The 19,330-nt window shown below is 44.2% G+C and overlaps 1 protein-coding gene across 3 annotated transcripts in view; it reads left to right on the top strand.

The window, feature by feature from the left end:
* LOC141108400 (ectonucleoside triphosphate diphosphohydrolase 8-like) overlaps window positions 1-3,276 on the top strand; it is a 71,823-nt gene extending 68,547 nt beyond the window's left edge. For all 3 annotated transcript variants that reach the window (XM_073599983.1, XM_073599981.1, XM_073599982.1), the window contains one exon: window positions 56-3,276. In XM_073599983.1, coding sequence (XP_073456084.1) covers window positions 56-235 — 180 coding nt within the window. In that variant the 3' untranslated portion in view covers window positions 236-3,276. The remainder of the gene's footprint in view (window positions 1-55) is intronic.
* Window positions 3,277-19,330: the final 16,054 nt, after the last annotated feature.

Here is a 19,330-nt window from a genome sequence, read left to right as displayed (position 1 = left end):
AAACTGGTAAACTGCAAGACAGATACATAACTATGTTTGATATCTTCTCCCACAGGCTGCAGACACAGACATTGGCTGGACACTGGGGTACATGCTGAACCTAACTAACATGATCCCTTCTGAAGCTCCGGCTAGCGTGAGAATGCAAAGTTATGATGTATGGATCGCTGCCGTCTTCTTTATAGTCCTTACCTTGGCACTCGGCTTACTTATGCTATTATTATATTGTCGATAAACGTTTGTGGAATCTTAGCTGAAAATGAAGGAAAATGCAACAGACACACAAGTATATAATGTTTACTTTTTTAGAATTCAAAAAATATGAAAGTATCAGCTATAGACTTAACAACCTCAAGGACCAAACTCAGGATTCTTATTGTACGTTGACCAGGCTGTGAATTATCCCCTTGTTATTCGGTCGCCTATATGGCCCCACCATTGACCTTGAAGAAGCAATGGGTATAGATGGATCTCTTCCAAGCTACGGGAGAACAAAGGTTTGGCTCATGCAGAATATATCTCAGGTTGTGTTTGTCTTGGCCTACAGAACGAGGGCTGCATATTATATAAAATCTTCTAGCAGGAATACCCTTCTCCAACAGAGTGCAGCCAGCAATTCAACTTCCTAATTTCCTCTCCATTGCAAATATGGAACATCAGGAAAAACCTTGCATGAAAAGATTAGATTTAAGGCTAGAATTTCTCCTCTGAGCTGGAACAGACCCTATCAGCTTCAGAATTAATTTGTCTTTAGCTCTGTAAAATGTTTCCTGGATCCTGCCATAGGAGAGGAGATAAAAGTTGGGAGCCTCATTAATGTTTTCCTTCAAGGAAATAACTTATGTCTACAAAGCTTGGAAAGAACTGATCAGAAAGTAACCTCAGACCTGGGCCCCAGGATAATTGTTACAGAGACCTCTGGTCCTTTATATATCACATGAAGTCAACCTAATCACTGATTCTCTTACAAAGACTGTAGCCTCCTTGTTTTAGTCTTAGTTACTTGACATAGCTCTCTAAAATATTTATGCATTTTTAGCCTAGTTATTTGTCTTTTTTTTATCTCTGGATAAATCAATTTACAACTATAGGGGTCTCAGAATAACTGTGTTTTTAAGCAATGTCCTTTACTTTATTTTGAATAAAGCAGAGAAGGTACAGAACAATTCTTTAATGCTTTCTGTGCCCACTTTGTGGAGATTTTGCCTCACTTTCTGTCCCAAAGCCAACATTGTCACCAGAACCGGAAATCAGGGAAAGTCTCTACAAAAGGTACTATGCATTAACAAAACATGTTGAGAAGAGTAATACCTTTTGCCAGTCTTCTATTGTGGTTTTAGGCCCTGCTGGAGATTTGCCCTCATTTTTTATCTCAGTGAGAACTTTGTCATCTCTGGGTAGGAAGTAAGGGGGAACTCCCCCATGGAGACACAGACAAGGATAAGAACCATAGAAGTACAGAAAGGAGTGCCAGACCAAAATTGATATAAATATAAAAACGACCAACGTGTTTCGGTGCAACACAATTACCCCTTCATCAGAGCTGAATACAGGGTGAGTTTAGAGGAAACAGTAACTTCACAGATCTATATTAGAAATGGCAATAAACTATCCTCATGGAGTAATAATGTGAGAACTAGATGCTCATTGCTGCTTGAGTCCATACATATTTTATCCTGTATTGAGCCCTGATGAAGGGGTAGTAGTATTGCCCCCGAAATATGTTGGATATTTTTATACAATTTTGATTTACCAACAATTAAAAATTATCTTGGACCCTTTCAACTCCTTTCTTTTCTATGGTTTGAGCTACTGGCAGGTTGAAGGAAGCCTTTCTGCATGGGAGCCACCTTGTTTGACGTTTTCCTTCATCTGACTGCACATGCAAGTTTGAACGTTCCCAGAACCTCCCTACATATGTTGTTCTGAAGCAATAAAAACCAGACAGATGTTCTAACTTTTCCATGCTCTACTGAAAACTAAAATGAAAGGCTTGGGCTGGAATTACACTTTATGTAGTAGTGTGCTTTGTATATATATATATATATATATATGCTGTGTGGTAAGGATTTTTTTACAACACCTGATAAATGAATGTACACTATATTGCCAAAAATATTGTGACACCTGCCTTTACAGGCACATGAATTTTAATGGCATCCCAGTCTTAGTCCGTAAGGTTTAATATTAAGTTGGCCCACCTTTTGCAGCTATAACAGCTTCAACTCTTCTGGGAAGGCTGTCCACAAGGTTTAGGAGTGTGTCTATGGAAATGTTTGGCCATTCCTCCAGAAGCGCATTAGTGAGATCAGGGACTGATGTGGACGAGAAGTCCTGGCTGGCAGTTTCCACTCTTAATACTCCCAAAGGTGTTCTATCGGGTAGAGATCAGGACCCTGTGCAGGCCAGTCAAGTTCATTCTCACTATATTGCCAAAAGTATTGGGTCATCCGTCCAAATCATTTGGTGGAGGGGGATTATAGTGTGGGGTTGTTTTTCAGGGGTTGGGCTTGGCCCCTTAGTTCCAGTGAAGGGAACTCTTATGGTGTCATCATACCAAGACATTTTGGACAATTTCATACTCTCAACTTTGTAGAAACAGTTTGGGTATGGTCCCTTCCTGTTCCAACATGACTGTGCACCAGTGCACAAAGCAAGGTCCATAAAGACATGGATGAGCAAGTTTGGGGTGGAGGAACTTGACTGGGCTGCACAGAGTCCTGACCTCAACCCGATAGAACACCTTTGGGATGAATTAGAGCCCAGACTGCGAGCCAGGCCTTCTCCTCCACATCAGCGCCTGACCTCACAAATGCGCTTCTAAAGGATTGTCAAACATTCCCATAGACACATTCCTAAACCTTGTGGACAGCCTTCCCGGAAAAGTTGAAGCTGTTATAGCTGCAAAGAGTGGGCCAACGCAATATTGAACCCTTTGGACTAAGACTGGGATGCCATTTAAAGTTCATATGTGTGTGAGAAAACAGGCATCCCAATACTTTTGGCAATATAGTGTATAATGTTGTGATCTTTCACCAGTTACTAAGATCTCATAAAATTTATGAGCAGAAAGGAATTTTAACAGTGAATCGTCTGTTTTGTTATATCACTTAAGATTAACTGTGACATATTTTGAATGTCAGGCACTATTAGTAAGCGCTAAGTTACAAGAGTTCTACTTGAATCTACAAACAGCCAGTGAAATGTCCTGTCAACAAGTACATCAAATGTTTACATTGAACTGTCTATGTGTAGCAATAAATAACTACCGACCAATTCCCGTCTCCGTCAGTTACTCTAAAGTTGCCCACTTACATTAAAGTGGTTGTAAACCTCAGACATTAAACATAAACAAAGCAAATCCCTATATAGTGTTTACTAGTCTCAATCCAGAGCACTAAATATCATTTCTGCCAGCTGCCTCCTTCCTTTGCTATAAGCATGAGTCACTTCTTGGGAGGGACCTCCAACTGATTGACAGCCTCAGCTCTGTTCCTCTGAGCTGTGTGGAGGGGGGGTGTCCCTTTCCTCCAATCAGCTCTCAGAGCTCTTCTCACTGATGTAGCTTCAACTCTCCGCCCCCTGCTTTTCATTGCTGAGAGATCCTGTGTAAATTCTGCACTTTGAATGAATGTAGGGGATAGATGACTGTAGATGAACAGGTACAGCTGACGTAGGTGCATTTGTATCACCTGAGGCCAGTCACTTCACTGGGTACATGTGAGGGTTTACAACCCCTTTAAATCGTAGAAGGCTGCTTAGGATTTGTTTGTTAAATAAAGAGCATCAGGCTAACATGGCTGGCCTATTGAGGTGAGAGTACTGGGGGCAAGGGCAGAACTACTGATGGGCCAGCTCTGCCTGAACATCTGACTTTTAGTCCCCTTTCACACTTGTGCGACTTCAAAGTCGCGCCATTTTACCGCAATTTAGCGGACGCGATTTTGCAGCGATATGGGATCAGTACTACTTTGTACGACTTTACAGGGTTGGGGTTTAAAAAAGCTGCTTGTGCTTACAAAGTCGTACTGAAATCGTGTCTATATTATTCAGGTACGATTTGCATGCTACTTGAGGGTTTAACATTGAGGTCTATGGACATCAACTCGCATGAAAGTTGGACCAAAGCAGTACAGGGACTACTTTGAAGCTGGCACGAATTAAAATCGTGCCAATATGAATGGTAGTCATTGAAAATCATAGAGAATGACTTGTCATGCGATTTTGCAGTACAAACTCGTGGGGCAAGTCGTATAAGTGTGAAAGGGGCCTTAGGCAGACCCCACTTGACGACTACAGTGGCATTGGTCACATGCCCCAGCACTGGCAGGAGCCCAGTGATTGCAGGAGCAATGAGCCCAGTGATTGCAATGAGGTTGCCGGAACTGAAACTGTCACTTTCATAGTTACTCACTCGTGATGTATTAATATAGCAACAATTTGTGTTTTGCGTATGCATAAATGAGTTGTTGGCAATGTTAATGAGTCATGTCACATCCTATAAATTCATATATAAATATTTCCATTTTAGTCCTGTGCTACCACTAAAATGTGAATAAAGTGTTATTCAACAATACTATACTAATTAACAGGAACCCAAACAAGCTGCTGCTAACACCTATAATGTGTTACAACATCAATCATCGATAACAACACAGTATATGGTGTTGCGCTGCTTGAAATGTAAAAAAAACAAACTACTAAAATATTTGTAACAAATACTGTATATACATATATACAAAAAAATTGTATGCCAATCTGTGATATAATTGATCCCTACAATGCTTTTCAAGGTAAACCTTTGCCAAGGTAAGTGATACCACAACTCCAGCACTCCAGAACAAACGTTTAACACATATACAGATATATATGAAAATATGTGCACATCTGCGATATTAAACACCCTGTTAGTCCATTCAAAGTGAACATTTGCCAAGGATAGTGATATTAAAAACACTGCAAACATGTAAAATGTGCTCCATATCTGTGATCCTATACATCTTTTTTTTTTTTTTTTTTTAAAGCAGAAGAAAATAGTAAAGGATGTGAATTGCTGCTACGGTCTTTCATTTTTCAAAAGTCTCTGTTGTATGAAGTATATGACAATGTCATTTTCTAGAAACTGTGTTACACTGGAGCCCAGACCAGCTACCTTGTTGTTTGCTGCCCTCTAGTGGTCTGACTTCTCCTATACACAATTACAAGTGAATATTAGACCAATTCTCAAAAGCCCTTATAGGGTAACTCCACTTTCGTGGGGGGGGGACAAAATAGCAAATAAAGAAAAAAATAATATAGTGTATACAATTGCGATACAAGTCATATATTAAAAATTACCTTTCCTTTTCAATCTGCAGCCACTGTAATTTGCTCTAAATGCAAAGCAATATGGCTACATGGAGTTGTCCTGTACATAGAATGCAGGGATGGACTGGCCATCGGGACTACCGGGAGATTCCCGGTGGGCTGATGGCTCAGTGTGGCCGGTTTCAGCTGCATCTGAGGTGCGCGGCGATCTACCTGTCAACCGCCAACAGCTGTCGCCTGACGGTTAGATCGAGATTAGCCAGTATGCAGAGTAGTGCAGGCAGGGATGGACTGGCCATCGGAACTACCGGGAGATTCTCGGTGGGCCGATGGCTCAGTGTGGCCGGTTTCAGCCACATCTGAGGTGCGCGGCGATCTACCGGTCAACCACCGACAGCTGTCGCCTGACGGGTAGATCGAGATTAGCCAGTATGCAGAGTAGCGCAGGAAGCGTGTGTAGTAAGTTCTCTCTCTCATGACACGCGCGGCTGCTCCCCGGCGGCCCCTCCTCTCTTCGTCTATCCCCATTGGCTTGTAAGATCATCTGGGATAGACGAGAAGAGAGGAGGGGCCGCCGGGGAGCAGCCGCGCGTGACATGAGAGAGAGAACTTACTACACACGCTTCCTGCGCTACTCTGCATACTGGCTAGTAAGATGCTGTTTTCCCCCATCATGTGCCCTGATGATGTGCCCTATAATGTGCCCCATCATGTGCCCTGATGATGTGCCCTATAATGTGCCCTGATCATGTGCCCCCTGATGTGCCCCATGCCCTGATGTGCTATGTGCCCTGTGCCCTAATGTGCCATGTGGCCTGATGTGCCCCATGCCCTGATGTGCCATGTGCGATGTGCTATGTGCCCTGATGTGCTATGTGCCCCATAATGTGCCCTGATGTGCCCCATAATGTGCCATGTGCCCTGATGTGCTATGTGCCCTGACGTGCCCCATGCCCTAATGTGCTATGTGCCCCATAATGTGCCCTGATGTGCCCCATAATGTGCCACGTGCCCTGATGTGCCATAATGTGCCACGTGCCCTGATGTGCTATGTGCCCTGACGTGCCCCGTGCCCTGATGTGCTATATGCCCTGATGTGCTATGCGCCGATGTGCCCCATAATGTGCCATGTGCCCCTTGCCCTGATGTGCCATAATGTGCCCTGATGTGCTATGTGCCCTGATGTGCTATGTGCCCTGATGTGCCCCATAATGTGCCATGTGCCATAATGTGCCCTGATATGCCCCGTGCCCTGACATGCCCCGTGCCCTGATGTGCCCCGATGTGCCCTATAATGTGCCATGTGCCCTGATGTGCCCCGTGCCCTGATGTGCTATGTGCCTTGATGTGCTATGTGCCCTGACGTGCCCTGTGCTCTGATGTGCTATATGCCCTGATGTGCTATGTGCCCGTAATGTGCCCTATAATGTGCCATGTGCCCTGATGTGCCATAATGTGCCCTGATGTGCCCCGTGCCCTGATGTGCTATGTGCCCTGATGTGCCCCATAATGTGCCCTGATGTGCCTCATAATGTGCCATGTGCCCTTATGTGCCATAATGTGCCCTGATGTGCCGTGCCCTGATGTGCTATGTGCCCTGATGTGCTATATGCCCTGATGTGCTATGTGTCCTGATGTGCTGTTCCCCGATCTCCTATGCCCTGATGTGCCCCGTGACCTGATGTGCCTTGTGGCCCGGTGCCCCGTGCCCTGATGTGCCCCGATGTGCTGTGCCCTGATGTCCTGTGCCTCAATGTCATGTGCCCTGATGTCCTGTACCCTGATGTGCTGTGTCCTGATGTGCTATACCTTGATGTGCTGTGCCCTGTACCCTGATGTGATGTGCCCTGATGTGCTGTGTCCTGTACCCCGATGTACTGTGCCCTGACGTGCCCTGATGTGCTGTGCCCTGTACGCTGATGTGCTGGGCTCTGTACCCTGATGTGCTGTGCCCTGATGTATTGTGACCTGTGCCCTGATGTGCTATGCCTTGATGTCCTGTGCCCTGATGTCCTGTGCCCTGATGTCCTGTGTCCTAATGTCCTGTGCCCTAATGTCCTGTACCCTGATGTGCTGTGTCCTGATGTGCTGTACCCTGATGTGCCGTGTCCTGATGTGCTGTACGCTGATGTGCTGGGCTCTGTACCCTGATGTGTTGTGCCCAGATGTGCCCTATACGCTGATGTGCTAGGCTCTGTACCCTGATGTGTTGTGCCCTGATGTGCCCTATACCCTGATATGCTGTGCCCTGTACCCTGATGTTGCCTGGTGTGCTGTACCCTGATGTGCTGTGCACTGATGTGCTGTACCCTGATGTGCCTTGTGCCCTGATGTGATGTGCCCTGTACCCTGATGTGGCCTGATGTGCTGTGCCCTGATGTACCGTACCCTGATGTGTTGTGCTCTGGGCCGGTCTGGATGAAGTCCAGGGCCACATTTTTGTCCCAGTCCAGCCCTGATAGAATGTGTACTGACCGCTCCCCAGAAACATCATTTCCTGCTTGTGTGATTGGCTTACCAATTTTCCCAGAAGTCTGCCTAAGATACAAGTCAGATTTCAGGCATCCCCTGCAACAAAAATGTTATTATTTGGTGAGATACTCCCTGTAGGAACACGTCTAAAGGGATGCAGGCCCAGCAGATTTCCTCATTAGTGCCCTGCAGGTGCACAGCTGATAGATAATTATGACACCACTCCCATTAGACACACTCAGCACAGAGGAACATACATAGATTTCAGAATAACAAAAGGTAGGAATCTGCAACAAAGGTTGTCATAATCCTTGCAATGAACAAAGATCAGGGAAATTTTTTTTCTCAACAAAAGTGGAGTTATGCTTTAAGCCTTGTACACACAATAAGAATATTGGACGAATGATCATCTATTTTTTTTTTTTTGCAAGCTAGCCTCACATCGAAAACCAATAGGTTACTATAGTTATGAAAATTCTCGTACGACAGCATACAACTTCGGAAGTAAGGCATTCTTTCATTTCCAAGCATACGTGGTCTTGGTCACGCGTTTTTTTTTCATACAAATACCATACTAATTACACAAAAATCTTTATTTTTGTGCTTGTCCCTAAGTTGTAGAGGCCGCTGACAAGGCACACCAGTATTATCTGCGCCCGCCGCGAGCTCCGTGTGTGTGATCGCAGGTCCCACGGACTCGATGTCTGCGGGGATACCCACGATCGTCTCACTGAGAGGAGGAACGGGGAAATGCTGATGTAAACAAGCATTTCACCGTTCTGCCTAGTGACAGGACACTGATCACCGCTCCCTGTAATCGGGAGCGGTGATCAGTGTCGTGTGACACATACACCATCCCCCCACAGTTAAAGTCACTCCCTAGAACACACTTAACACCTTCACTGCCAGTCACATTTACACAGTAATCAATGCATTTTTAATCGCACTGATCGCTGTATAAATGTGAATGGTCCCAAAATAGCGCCAAAAGTGTCCGGTCTGTCCGCCATAATGTCGCAGTCACGATAAAAATCGCTGATCCATTTACGCCATTACTAGTAAAAAAAAATATTAATAAAAATGCCATAAAACTATCCCCTATTTTGTAGACGCTATAACTTTTGCACAAACCAATCAATAAACGCTTATTACAATTTTTTTTACCAAAAATATGTAGAAGAATACGTATCGGCCTAAACTGAGGAAAAAACATTTTTTAAATATATTTTTTGGGGATATTTATTATAGCAAAAAGTAAAAAATAATGCGTTTTTTTTCCAAATTGTCGCTATTTTTTTGTTTATAGCGCAAAAAATAAAAACTGTAGAGGTGATCAAATACCACCAAAAGAAAGCTCTATTTGTGGGGAAAAAAGGACGTCAATTTTGTTTAGGAGCCACGTCGCACGACCGCACAGTTGTCAGTTAAAACGACGCAGTGCCGAATCGCTAAAAGTGCTCTGGTCTTTTGCCAACCGAATGGTCCGGGGCTGAAGTGGTTAAATAATGAATTACAATTTAACTAAACACATTCGATTTTAGTTGACTAAAATTATTTTATTTGACTAAAATGTACTGGAGATTTTAGTTGACTAAAATATGATGACTAAAATGGGACTAAAATTAAAATGGCATTTTAGTCAAAGACTAATGGCCCCCACACACGATCCGAATATCGTACGAAAACTGTCGTCCGAGGAAGAATCGTATGATTTTCAGATCGTGTGTACACTACTTTCGAGAGCCGATCACGACAGTTCATCTGATATTATTCGATCAGACAAGCACGGAAAATTTCCTCGTACGATACCAGATCATACAATTTCCGTTTAGTCGGTATAGTTGTCGTCCAAAAATACAATTACAACACATGAGATCACTTTCGATTTTTTTTTTTCTGTCGTACGAGAATTTTCACGACTTTCGTTACCTATTCAATTTCTACTTGCGACTATTAAGCGAAAAAAGTCATACAATCTGTCGTACGATGTTCGGATCGTGTGTACGGGCCATTAGACTAAAAGTGGATCGAAATTTTCTGCAAAAATGAACTGTTTTCAAGTGCTCCTTGCTGTTAAGGCCAGTTATAGGTTGAGGCAGTTGCATTTTGTTTGTACAGTTCACAATATACCCGATGCAAATGGAAAATGCATTGTCAATGGTAGAGTCAAAATTAAGGAGGTTTTTAAGGCTGTATTGGCAGAGTTAAATCATCCTCAAGACAGGATCCTATGGCCCAGGAGACCCATAAGGGCCCAGCTACAATGTTTATTCTCCTGCAGTAAACCAAGAAGAAAGTCCAGTTAGTTATATAATAGACATTCAATTCTTTTCGTTCCGAATTAGTTTTTTAATGAATTTCGACAAATTTGTAAATTTTGAAATATCCGAATTAACGCAAACCCGAATATTCATAAATTTGAAAATTTGGAATTTAAGAATTTTCAGATTTCAAATTTACGAAAATAATTCTCATTTCCAAATTTCTGAAATTTCGAATTTCTGAATCTCCGAATTTTTGAAGGTCCGAATTTCAGAATTTTCATAAATTCGGAAATTCGAAAATACGGAAATTCGAAAATTCGAAAATCTGAAAAATTAAATGACTCATTTTCGAATTTCTGGATCTCTGAATTTATATAAAAATTCGGAGATTCAGAAATTCGAAAATTCCAAAAACCCGCAAATTCGAAAATCCGGAAATTCGAAATTCAAAAATCCAAAAATTAGAAAATTCGGAAATAAAAAAATCTGCAAAAATAACTGACTAATATATTATTAGTCAGTTATTTTTTCAGATTTTTTAATTTTCAAATTTTTGGATTTTCGGATTTAGAATTTTCAGATTTTCGAATTTCCAGATTTTTGAATTTCCCAATTTATGAAAATTCAGAAATTCGGAATTTAAAAAATTCTTAGATTCAGAAATTTGAAAATTAGAAAATCTGAAAAAATAACTGAATAATAATTATAACTTAACTATTACTAACTATTAAATTATAGGTATTAGTTAGTGAATATATAACGAATATGAATTTATCCAAAGTTACGAATTTTCTGAAATAACGAATGCCATATTTAAATGAATGGAATGTAATGAATCATTAATAATAAATAACAATAATAATAAAAACTTTTTATTATTATTATTATCATTATTTTTATTAATTAATAATTTGTTCCGTTCCATTTGTTTAGATTTTTGGGGATAATTCGTAACTTCGGATAAATTCGTATTCGTTACGTTCACTAACAACCAAATTTGAAAGGAAATTCCAATACCTATTAATTAAAAGTTAAGTTATTATTAGTTAGTTATTTTTTCGAATTTCCAGATTTTCAAATTTCTGGATTTTGAATTTTTGAATTTATGGATTTCAGAATTTTCGAATTTCGAGTTTCCGAATTTTCAAATTTTGTATTTTCAGATTTTCTAGTTTATGCATTTACGAATTTTGCATTTTGATCATAACGAATGACCTGAAAAACGGGGGAAAAAAAACAAATTAAACCAAAACTAACACATTTTTGGGCAGTGTACATGTCTAGTCCGGTACAGGAAATGGTCAGAGAGGGTGCGGACATGGTACAGAAGACGGTCAGAGAGTGTGCAGACATGGTACAGAAAATGGTCAGAGAGGGTGCGGACATGGAACAAGAGACGGTCAGAGAGGGTGAGGAGATGGTCAGAGAGGGTGCGGACATGGAACAAAAGACGGTCAGAGAGGGTGCGGACATGGTACAGAAAACGGTCAGAGAGGATGCGGACATGGAACAAGAGACGGTCAGAGAGGGTCCGGACATGAAACAAGAGACGGTCAGAGAGGGTGCGGACGCGGTACAGAAGACTGTCAGAGAGGGTACAGACGTGGTACAGAAGACGGTCAGAGAGGGTGCAGACGTGGTACAGAAGACGGCCAGAGAGGGTGTGGACATGGTACAGAAGACGGTCAGAGAGGGTGCGGACATGGTACAGAAGACGGTCAGAGAGGGTGCAGCCATGGAACAAGAGACGGTCAAAGAGGGTGCGGGCATGGTACAGAAAACGGTCAGAGAGGATGCGGACATGGAACAAGAGACGGTCAGAGAGGGTGCGGACATGGTACAGAAGACGGTCAGAGAGAGTGCAGACATAGTACAGATAAATGGTCAGAGAGGGTGCAGACATGGTACAGAAGACGGTCAGAGAGGGTGCGGACATGGTACGGAAGACAGTCAGAGAGTGTGTGGACATGGTAAAGGACTTGATGTGCAACTCCAACCCCTAATCCAGCTCTGTATCCCCCCAACACACAGAACGTCCAGCAGATCACCCCATGGCCACTCACCTGCAAATGTGGTGCCTGCAGCATCTCCCCCTACACCTCTCTGCCAGCTCACTAAGAATTGGGGGGGGGGGGGCGGACGGCAGCTCTGTGTACAGTGGAGAGGGGAGAGACCTCTGACCCGGGCAGCTAATCGGCTTCAGTGTACAAGTGAATTGCTTTGCATGTACACTGAAGAGAGAAGCCGATTAGTTGCCCGGGTCAGAGGCCTCTCCCCTCTCAACTGTACACAAAGGAGAGACCTGCTAGCAGGAGGGAGATCCTGCGGGCATGTTTTCAAAAGTGGAAGCTGCGGCTGGTGGTCGGCCAGTGACAGGTCGCCTACAGAACACCGGAAAATTGTGACTGTTGGCAACTATGCCAGCATACAAGAACAGATACTTAGAATTACACCCAGCATAGAGGACAAGAGAAGTGGTACTGTGCAGAGCCCATACATACAGAATAAGAACAGATACTGAGAATTACACCCGGCAAGTCCAGTATGAAAAGTACCGATAATACAAATAAGAGGAGGCCTGTTCAGCAGTGTGATAATGTTACTCTGCAACATCTGAGTTCTGGAAGTATAACTCGAGGCAGCCAAAAATTGCAGCCACAACAAGCCCAGCAGAGTGGAGCTCATACATCTCAGGCAATGTAATAATGTCACTCAGTACAGTCCAAGTTCTAGAAGTGCAGCTCATTGCAGTCAAACGTTACAAGCCCAGCAGAGTGGGGCTCATTCAATTCAGAGTGGGGCTCATTCAGTCTGTTCAGCAACATAATAATGTCGCTCAGCACAACCCAAGCTCTAAAAGTGCAACTCAATGCAGTCAGCGATTGCAAGCCCAGCAGAGCGGAGCTCATTCAGTTCAGAATGCAGCTCATTCAGTTCAGTCTGTTCAGCAACGTAATATTGTCGCTCAGCACAGTCCAAGTTCAGGAAACATGATTCAATGCAGTCAAACATTACAAGCCCAGCAGCGTGGAGCTCATTCAGTTCAGAGTGGAGCTCAAATAGCTCAGTCTGTTCAGCAAAGTAATATTATCGCTCAACACAGTCCAAGTTCTGGAAGTGCAACTCAAGATAACCAACCAATGCCACCACAGAAGGTCCAGCAGAGTGGGGCTCATCCAGCTCAGTGGAGCAGAGACATCTGTTGCTATCAGTACTCCTCGCAAATATATGATGACTTCATTAGAACAAAAAAACATTAAAGAGAACTTACAACAGTGTATAATGGTGGGCAGCAGTTGGGATGAGCTTCGAATTCGAGTCGAACTCATATTCGACTCGAACATCGGCTGTTCGCAAGTTCGCGAACAGCGAACAATTTGGGTGTTCGCGGCAAATTCGAATGCCGCGGAACACCCTTTAAAAGTCTATGGGAGAAATCAAAAGTGCTAATTTTAAAGGCTTATATGCAAGTTATTGTCATAAAAAGTGTTTGGGGACCTGGGGCCTGCCCCAGGGGACATGGATCAATGCAAAAAAAAGTTTTAAAAACGGCAGTTTTTTCAGGAGCAGTGATTTTAATAATGCTTAAAGTCAAACAATAAAAGTGTAATATCCCTTTAAATTTCGTGGCTGGGGGGTGTCTATAGTATGCCTGTAAAGGGGCGCATGTTTCCCATGTTTAGAACAGTCTGACAGCAAAATGACATTTCAAAGGAAAAAAGTCATTTAAAACTACTCGCGGCTATTGCATTGCAGGTCAACAATACACATAAAAGTTCATTGATAAAAACGGCGTGGGAATTCCCCACAGGGGAACCCCAAACCAAAATTTAAAAAAAAATGACGTGGGGGTCCCCCTAAATATCATACCAGGCCCTTCAGGTCTGGTATGGATATTAAGGGGAACCCCGGCCAAAATTTTTTTTAAAAATGACGTGGGGGTCCCCCTAAATTCCATACCAGACCCTTCAGGTCTGGTATGGATTTTAAGGGGAACCCCGCGCCAAAATTGGGGTCCCCCCAAAAATCCATACCAGACCCTTATCCGAGCACACAACCAGGCAGGCCGCAGGAAAAGAGGGGGGACGAGAGAGCGCCCCCCCCTCCTGAACCGTACCAGGCCACATGCCCTCAACATTGGGAGGGTGCTTTGGGGTAGCCCCCCAAAACACCTTGTCCCCATGTTGATGAGGACAAGGGCCTCATCCCCACAACCCTGGCCGGTGGTTGTGGGGGTCTGCGGGCGGGGGGCTTATCGGAATCTGGAAGCCCCCTTTAACAAGGGGACCCCCAGATCCTGGCCCCCCCCTGTGTGAAATGGTAAGGGGGTACTTACCTCTACCATTTCACTAAAAAACTGTCAAAAATGTTAAAAATTACAAGAGACAGTTTTTGACAATTCCTTTATTTAAATGCTTCTTCTTTCTTCTATCTTCCTTCATCTTCTTCTTCTTCTGGTTCTTCTGGCTCTTCTGGTTCTTCCTTCGGTGTTCTCGTCCAGCATCTCCTGCGCGGTGTCTTCTATCTTCTTCTCCTCTGGCCGCTCCGGGGGGAGGCTCCCGCTCTTCTATTCATCTTCTTCTCTTCTTCATCTTCTTCTCCGGGCCGCTCCGCATCCATGCTGGCATGGAGGGAGGCTCCCGCTGTGTGACGCGTCTCCTCTTCTGACGGTTCTTAAATAACGGGGGGCGGGGCCACCCGGTGACCCCGTCCCCCTCTGACGCACGGGACATGACGGGACTTCCCTGTGGCGTTCCCCGTGATGTCACAGGGAAGTCCCGTCAAGTCACCGTGCGTCAGAGGGGGGGGCGGGGTCACCAGGTGGCCCCGCCCCCGTTATTTAAGAACAGAAGAGGAGACGCGTCACACAGCGGGAGCCTCCCTCCATGCCAGCATGGATGCGGAGCGGACTGGAGAAGAAGATGAAGAAGAGAAGAAGAGAAGATGAAGAAGATGAAGAGAAGAGCGGGAGCCTCCCCCCATGCCATGGGTGCAGAGCGGCCCGAGGAGAAGAAGATAGAGGACGCCACGGAGGACATGCTGTATGAGAACACCGGAGGAAGAACCAGAAGAGCCAGAAGAACCAGAAGAAGAAGAAGAAGAAGAAGATGAAGGAAGATAGAAGAAAGGAGAAGCATTTAAATAAAGGAATTGTCAAAAACTGTCTCTTGTCATTTTTAACATTTTTGACAGTTTTTTAGTGAAATGGTAGGGGTACTTTTGTACCCCCTTACCATTTCACACAGGGGGGGCGGGATCTGGGGGTCCCCTTGTTAAAGGGGGCTTCCAGATTCCTATAAGCCCCCCGCCCGCAGACCCCCACAACCACCGGCCAGGGTTGTGGGGATGAGGCCCTTGTCCTCATCAACATGGGGACAAGGTGTTTTGGGGGGCTACCCCAAAGCACCCTCCCAATGTTGAGTGCATGTGGCCTGGTACGGTTCAGGAGGGGGGGGGCGCTCTCTCGCCCACCCTCTTTTCCTGCGGCCTGCCAGGTTGCATGCTCGGATAAGGGTCTGGTATGGATTTTTGGGGGGACCCCACGCCGTTTTTTTTTTTTTTTTTGGCGCGGGGTTCCCCTTAAAATCCATACCAGACCTGAAGGGTCTGGTATGGAATTTAGGGGGACCCCCACGTCATTTTTTTTTAAATTTTGGTTCGGGGTTCCCCTGTGGGGAATTCCCATGCCGTTTTTATCAATGAACTTTTATGTGTATTGTCGGACCGGCAATGCAATAGCCGCGAGTAGTTTTAAATGACTTTTTTCCTTTGAAATGTCATTTTGCTGTCAGACTGTTCTAAACATGGGAAACATGCGTCCCTTTACAGGCATACTATAGACACCCCCCAACTACGAAATTTAAAGGGATATTACACTTTTATTGTTTGACTTTAAGCATTATTAAAATCACTGCTCCTGAAAAAACAGCCGTTTTTAAAACTTTTTTTTGCATTGATCCATGTCCCCTGGGGCAGGACCCAGGTCCCCAAACACTTTTTATGACAATAACTTGCATATAAGCCTTTAAAATTAGCACTTTTGATTATTCATGTTCGTGTCCCATAGACTTTAACGGTGTTCGTGTGTTCGAACAAACTTTTTTCCTTTTTTCGCATATTCTGGTGCGAACCAAACAGGGGGGTGTTCGGCTCATCCCTAGGCAGCAGCAAGGAGCATTAAACTGCAGCAGAATAAAAGTGAGGGTGGTAATATTGCTCTACAATCTGCCCCAGGGAATCATTGTTCACCACGTGGAGACCCTCAGTCCGGTACTAGTGATAGAAAGGTGGATCAAGATTTCAAACGTTCTGCAGACACGAAGCAGAAAGGGGTTAAAGTCGGCACCTGTGCTGCACCTGGCTAATAAGATTCCTTCCCTGGCAAAGAGAATGGAGACCCTAAGGAAACCCAAGGCTAAAATCCAAAAAGAGATTGACTCTGTCTATAGACTCAAAGCTGCCAACCACTTGAAGGAAATCTCATATGAAAGCAAACTGAACTCCCTGGGCATTGAACTGGCCAGTGTATCAAAGGACATTGATGCTATTCTGAAAGAACTGGGACCATTGGTGGAGGTGTACTGGAATTGTGATCAATTTGAGGCAAGAATGAGTCTTCTTCACAGCCAGACTCTGAATAACCGGTCCAACACACGCTGCCACCAAATGTGTCTCCTGAAAGGAAGACTCTACGGTCTCTGGAGGACAGTGCGGAGCAACACCATGAACAGATTCAGAGGAGTGACATGGTGGACTCCCAGCATATGGTGATAAAAGTGCTGCTGCCACTAGTACTCATGGTGGGAGCCATGCTGGGGTAATTGGTGTTCATGATGGGAGCAGTGGCGGCCCATCCATAGAGGGCGCATGGGTGCCGCCCCACCCACCCATGCATCCGGCCCCCTGATCTACATGCCGGACGCATGGATTCCAATCAGGGTTTTTTCTTTTTTTTAAGCACTTGATTAGAGCCAGAGGCTCTAATAGGCTTCAAAAAAGGGTGGACTCGGGATGCAGAGCACTGCGCCCGAAGCCCACCCAGTTGTTTGACAATAGGGAATGAATATTCGCTATTGTTACACTGATTCCCCTCCAGGCCAATCAGGAAGCGGATCCTGAGACCCATCATCCCAATGGCCGAAAGGAGATCCTATCAGATTGGCCACCAGGAGGAGGAGGGAGGAGACGCAGGGGAAGTGAGGAAGCAGGCGCCCACAGCCCAGGGAGAAGCCACAAGATGGGGTAAGTGCGGGGCCCCAACTACTGACTGACCGACCGGGGGGGTGCCGTGACCTGACCGGCCCTGTGGGGGGGATCCCGTCCGTGAGAGGTGGGAGTAACACTGGGGTAATTAGTAATAATGTGGATAAGGCAAGTGCTGCTAGTAGTGATGTAATGTGCATTGCTAATGTCACTAATACTGATACCGGTAATTCTGAATGGGTTCATCAACAGCCTGAGAGCTCTGAGAATGTGACGATGTGACTTCCCCCTCCTTTGGTGGATCAACCACCTCCTCCACAGGGTAATGCTGGTCCATCTAGTCATGTCCCTCCTCGGAATGCCTGGAGTCGTGGGGGCCCTTCCTTTTCCACCAGTTATACTGGTCAGGCCTTTAAGAAGAGAAACATGATCAGATTTAAGCATAGGGGTTCCAGAGAGGAGCTCCTCGATAGGAGGATTATAGTAAGGGAGTTGCTGTGTCAGCAGATGGCATTTGTGTCTGCAGACATACTGGCAGTCATCAATCTCCCTGATAGACAAGGTTATGATGTCAACTTTAAGCTCATGTCTGACAGATTCTGGGCCAGCTTCAGTAGGTTTCAGGACAAAGAGGGTTGGACGATTTTAATCTTCATTCCCATCTCCAAACCTGACATAGCAAATGTCAGGTTTGGAGATGGGAGTCCGTGCCCCCCCAGGATATTGTCATCTGGCTTAGAAGACATTGTGAAATGGTTTCTGATTCGAAAAAAACTAAAGACAGTGATGGGATTTAAAAATCCGAATCTATCCCCAGAATAGAGATGAAATAGTGGCGCTAGCCCCACTAATTGTGGGAATGAGACAAAAGATGACACACACACTGGTGACGTGGAGTGTACTATGAGTGCATTAGAAAATACTAAAATAATGATGAATGCAATAGAATGGATAAAAATAAATGCTTTTCAAGTGACCAAACAAGTCTACATCCACTACTGGTGTAGTGTAAAGTTGCACACGCAAAAATATATATATAAAGTAATACTGTATATATAAAATCCCTGGTAGAGTATAACACCAAAACCAGGTACATGAATAAACAGTGATAATATACATATAATATACACAAAAATAACTAAAGATGCAAAATGAGTGAGAAGTTAATGCTATTAACACCATGTGATGAATGTGTAACCTGGTATTGTGATACCAGCTCTAAAAACCTCCAAAAAAAACAGGCTACAAGAATGAAGGAAAACAGCTCTCCAAGACAGGTGTATTCACTAAAAGGGTGGTGAGGAGGAGTTGGTGAATACACCTGTCTTGGAGAGCTGTAGTTTGCTGGAGGTTGCTAAAAGATTTAACAAGGACTGTTAAAACCTTGGGGCAAAAACCCATCCACAAACTGGCTGAGCCAGTTCTTTCCCAGATACAAGAAAACAAGAAAAGAGTCATATTTCCATCCATAGACAATATTAAACAGGATACATTTGAAGTTCAGCGATATGAAAATTCAGCACATGGATATAGCTGGGAACTTTGGTGCATGTACATAAGTCCTCCTAAAGACTGGTGGGATGCAGGGGATCCATCTTTACCAATAAGAACACCTGCAATGATTGGCTGTTCCTTTGTGGTCAACAGACAATTTTTTGGGGAGATTGGCTTACTAGATCCTGGAATGGATGTGTATGGAGGAGAGAACATTGAACTTGGTATAAAGGAGAGTGCTCGGATGACATAGCAAAGGATAACATTGTTCACTTGTTAACCCCCATAAGAGTGGGTTGAGGCTTTTTCCAGGCAAACACGAGAGTGGGAGGCCTTAACAGCTGGTGAGAAATTCACAAGGGAGTGGAATCACGTCACTGAGGTGTGGTGGACATTTGGATTGCAGCACTGTGGAGTAGAGACACCCTCACTTTTGGAATTTCCTTCCCATTTTTCACATCATATGTGGACTTTTATTTTGCACTTTTACTATTTTACATTTAGACCCATACTGGTTTTTTTTTTGTTTCAGTTTTTTTCCTTCATTCTTGTAGCCTGTTTTTTTTGGAGGTTTTTAGAGCTGGTATCAC

This window comes from Aquarana catesbeiana, linkage group LG09, assembly GCF_042186555.1.
Source record: "Aquarana catesbeiana isolate 2022-GZ linkage group LG09, ASM4218655v1, whole genome shotgun sequence".
Lineage (NCBI taxonomy): Eukaryota > Metazoa > Chordata > Amphibia > Anura > Ranidae > Aquarana > Aquarana catesbeiana.
Note: the sequence above shows the minus strand (reverse complement) of the source record. Positions and strands in the feature narration are given on the sequence as shown.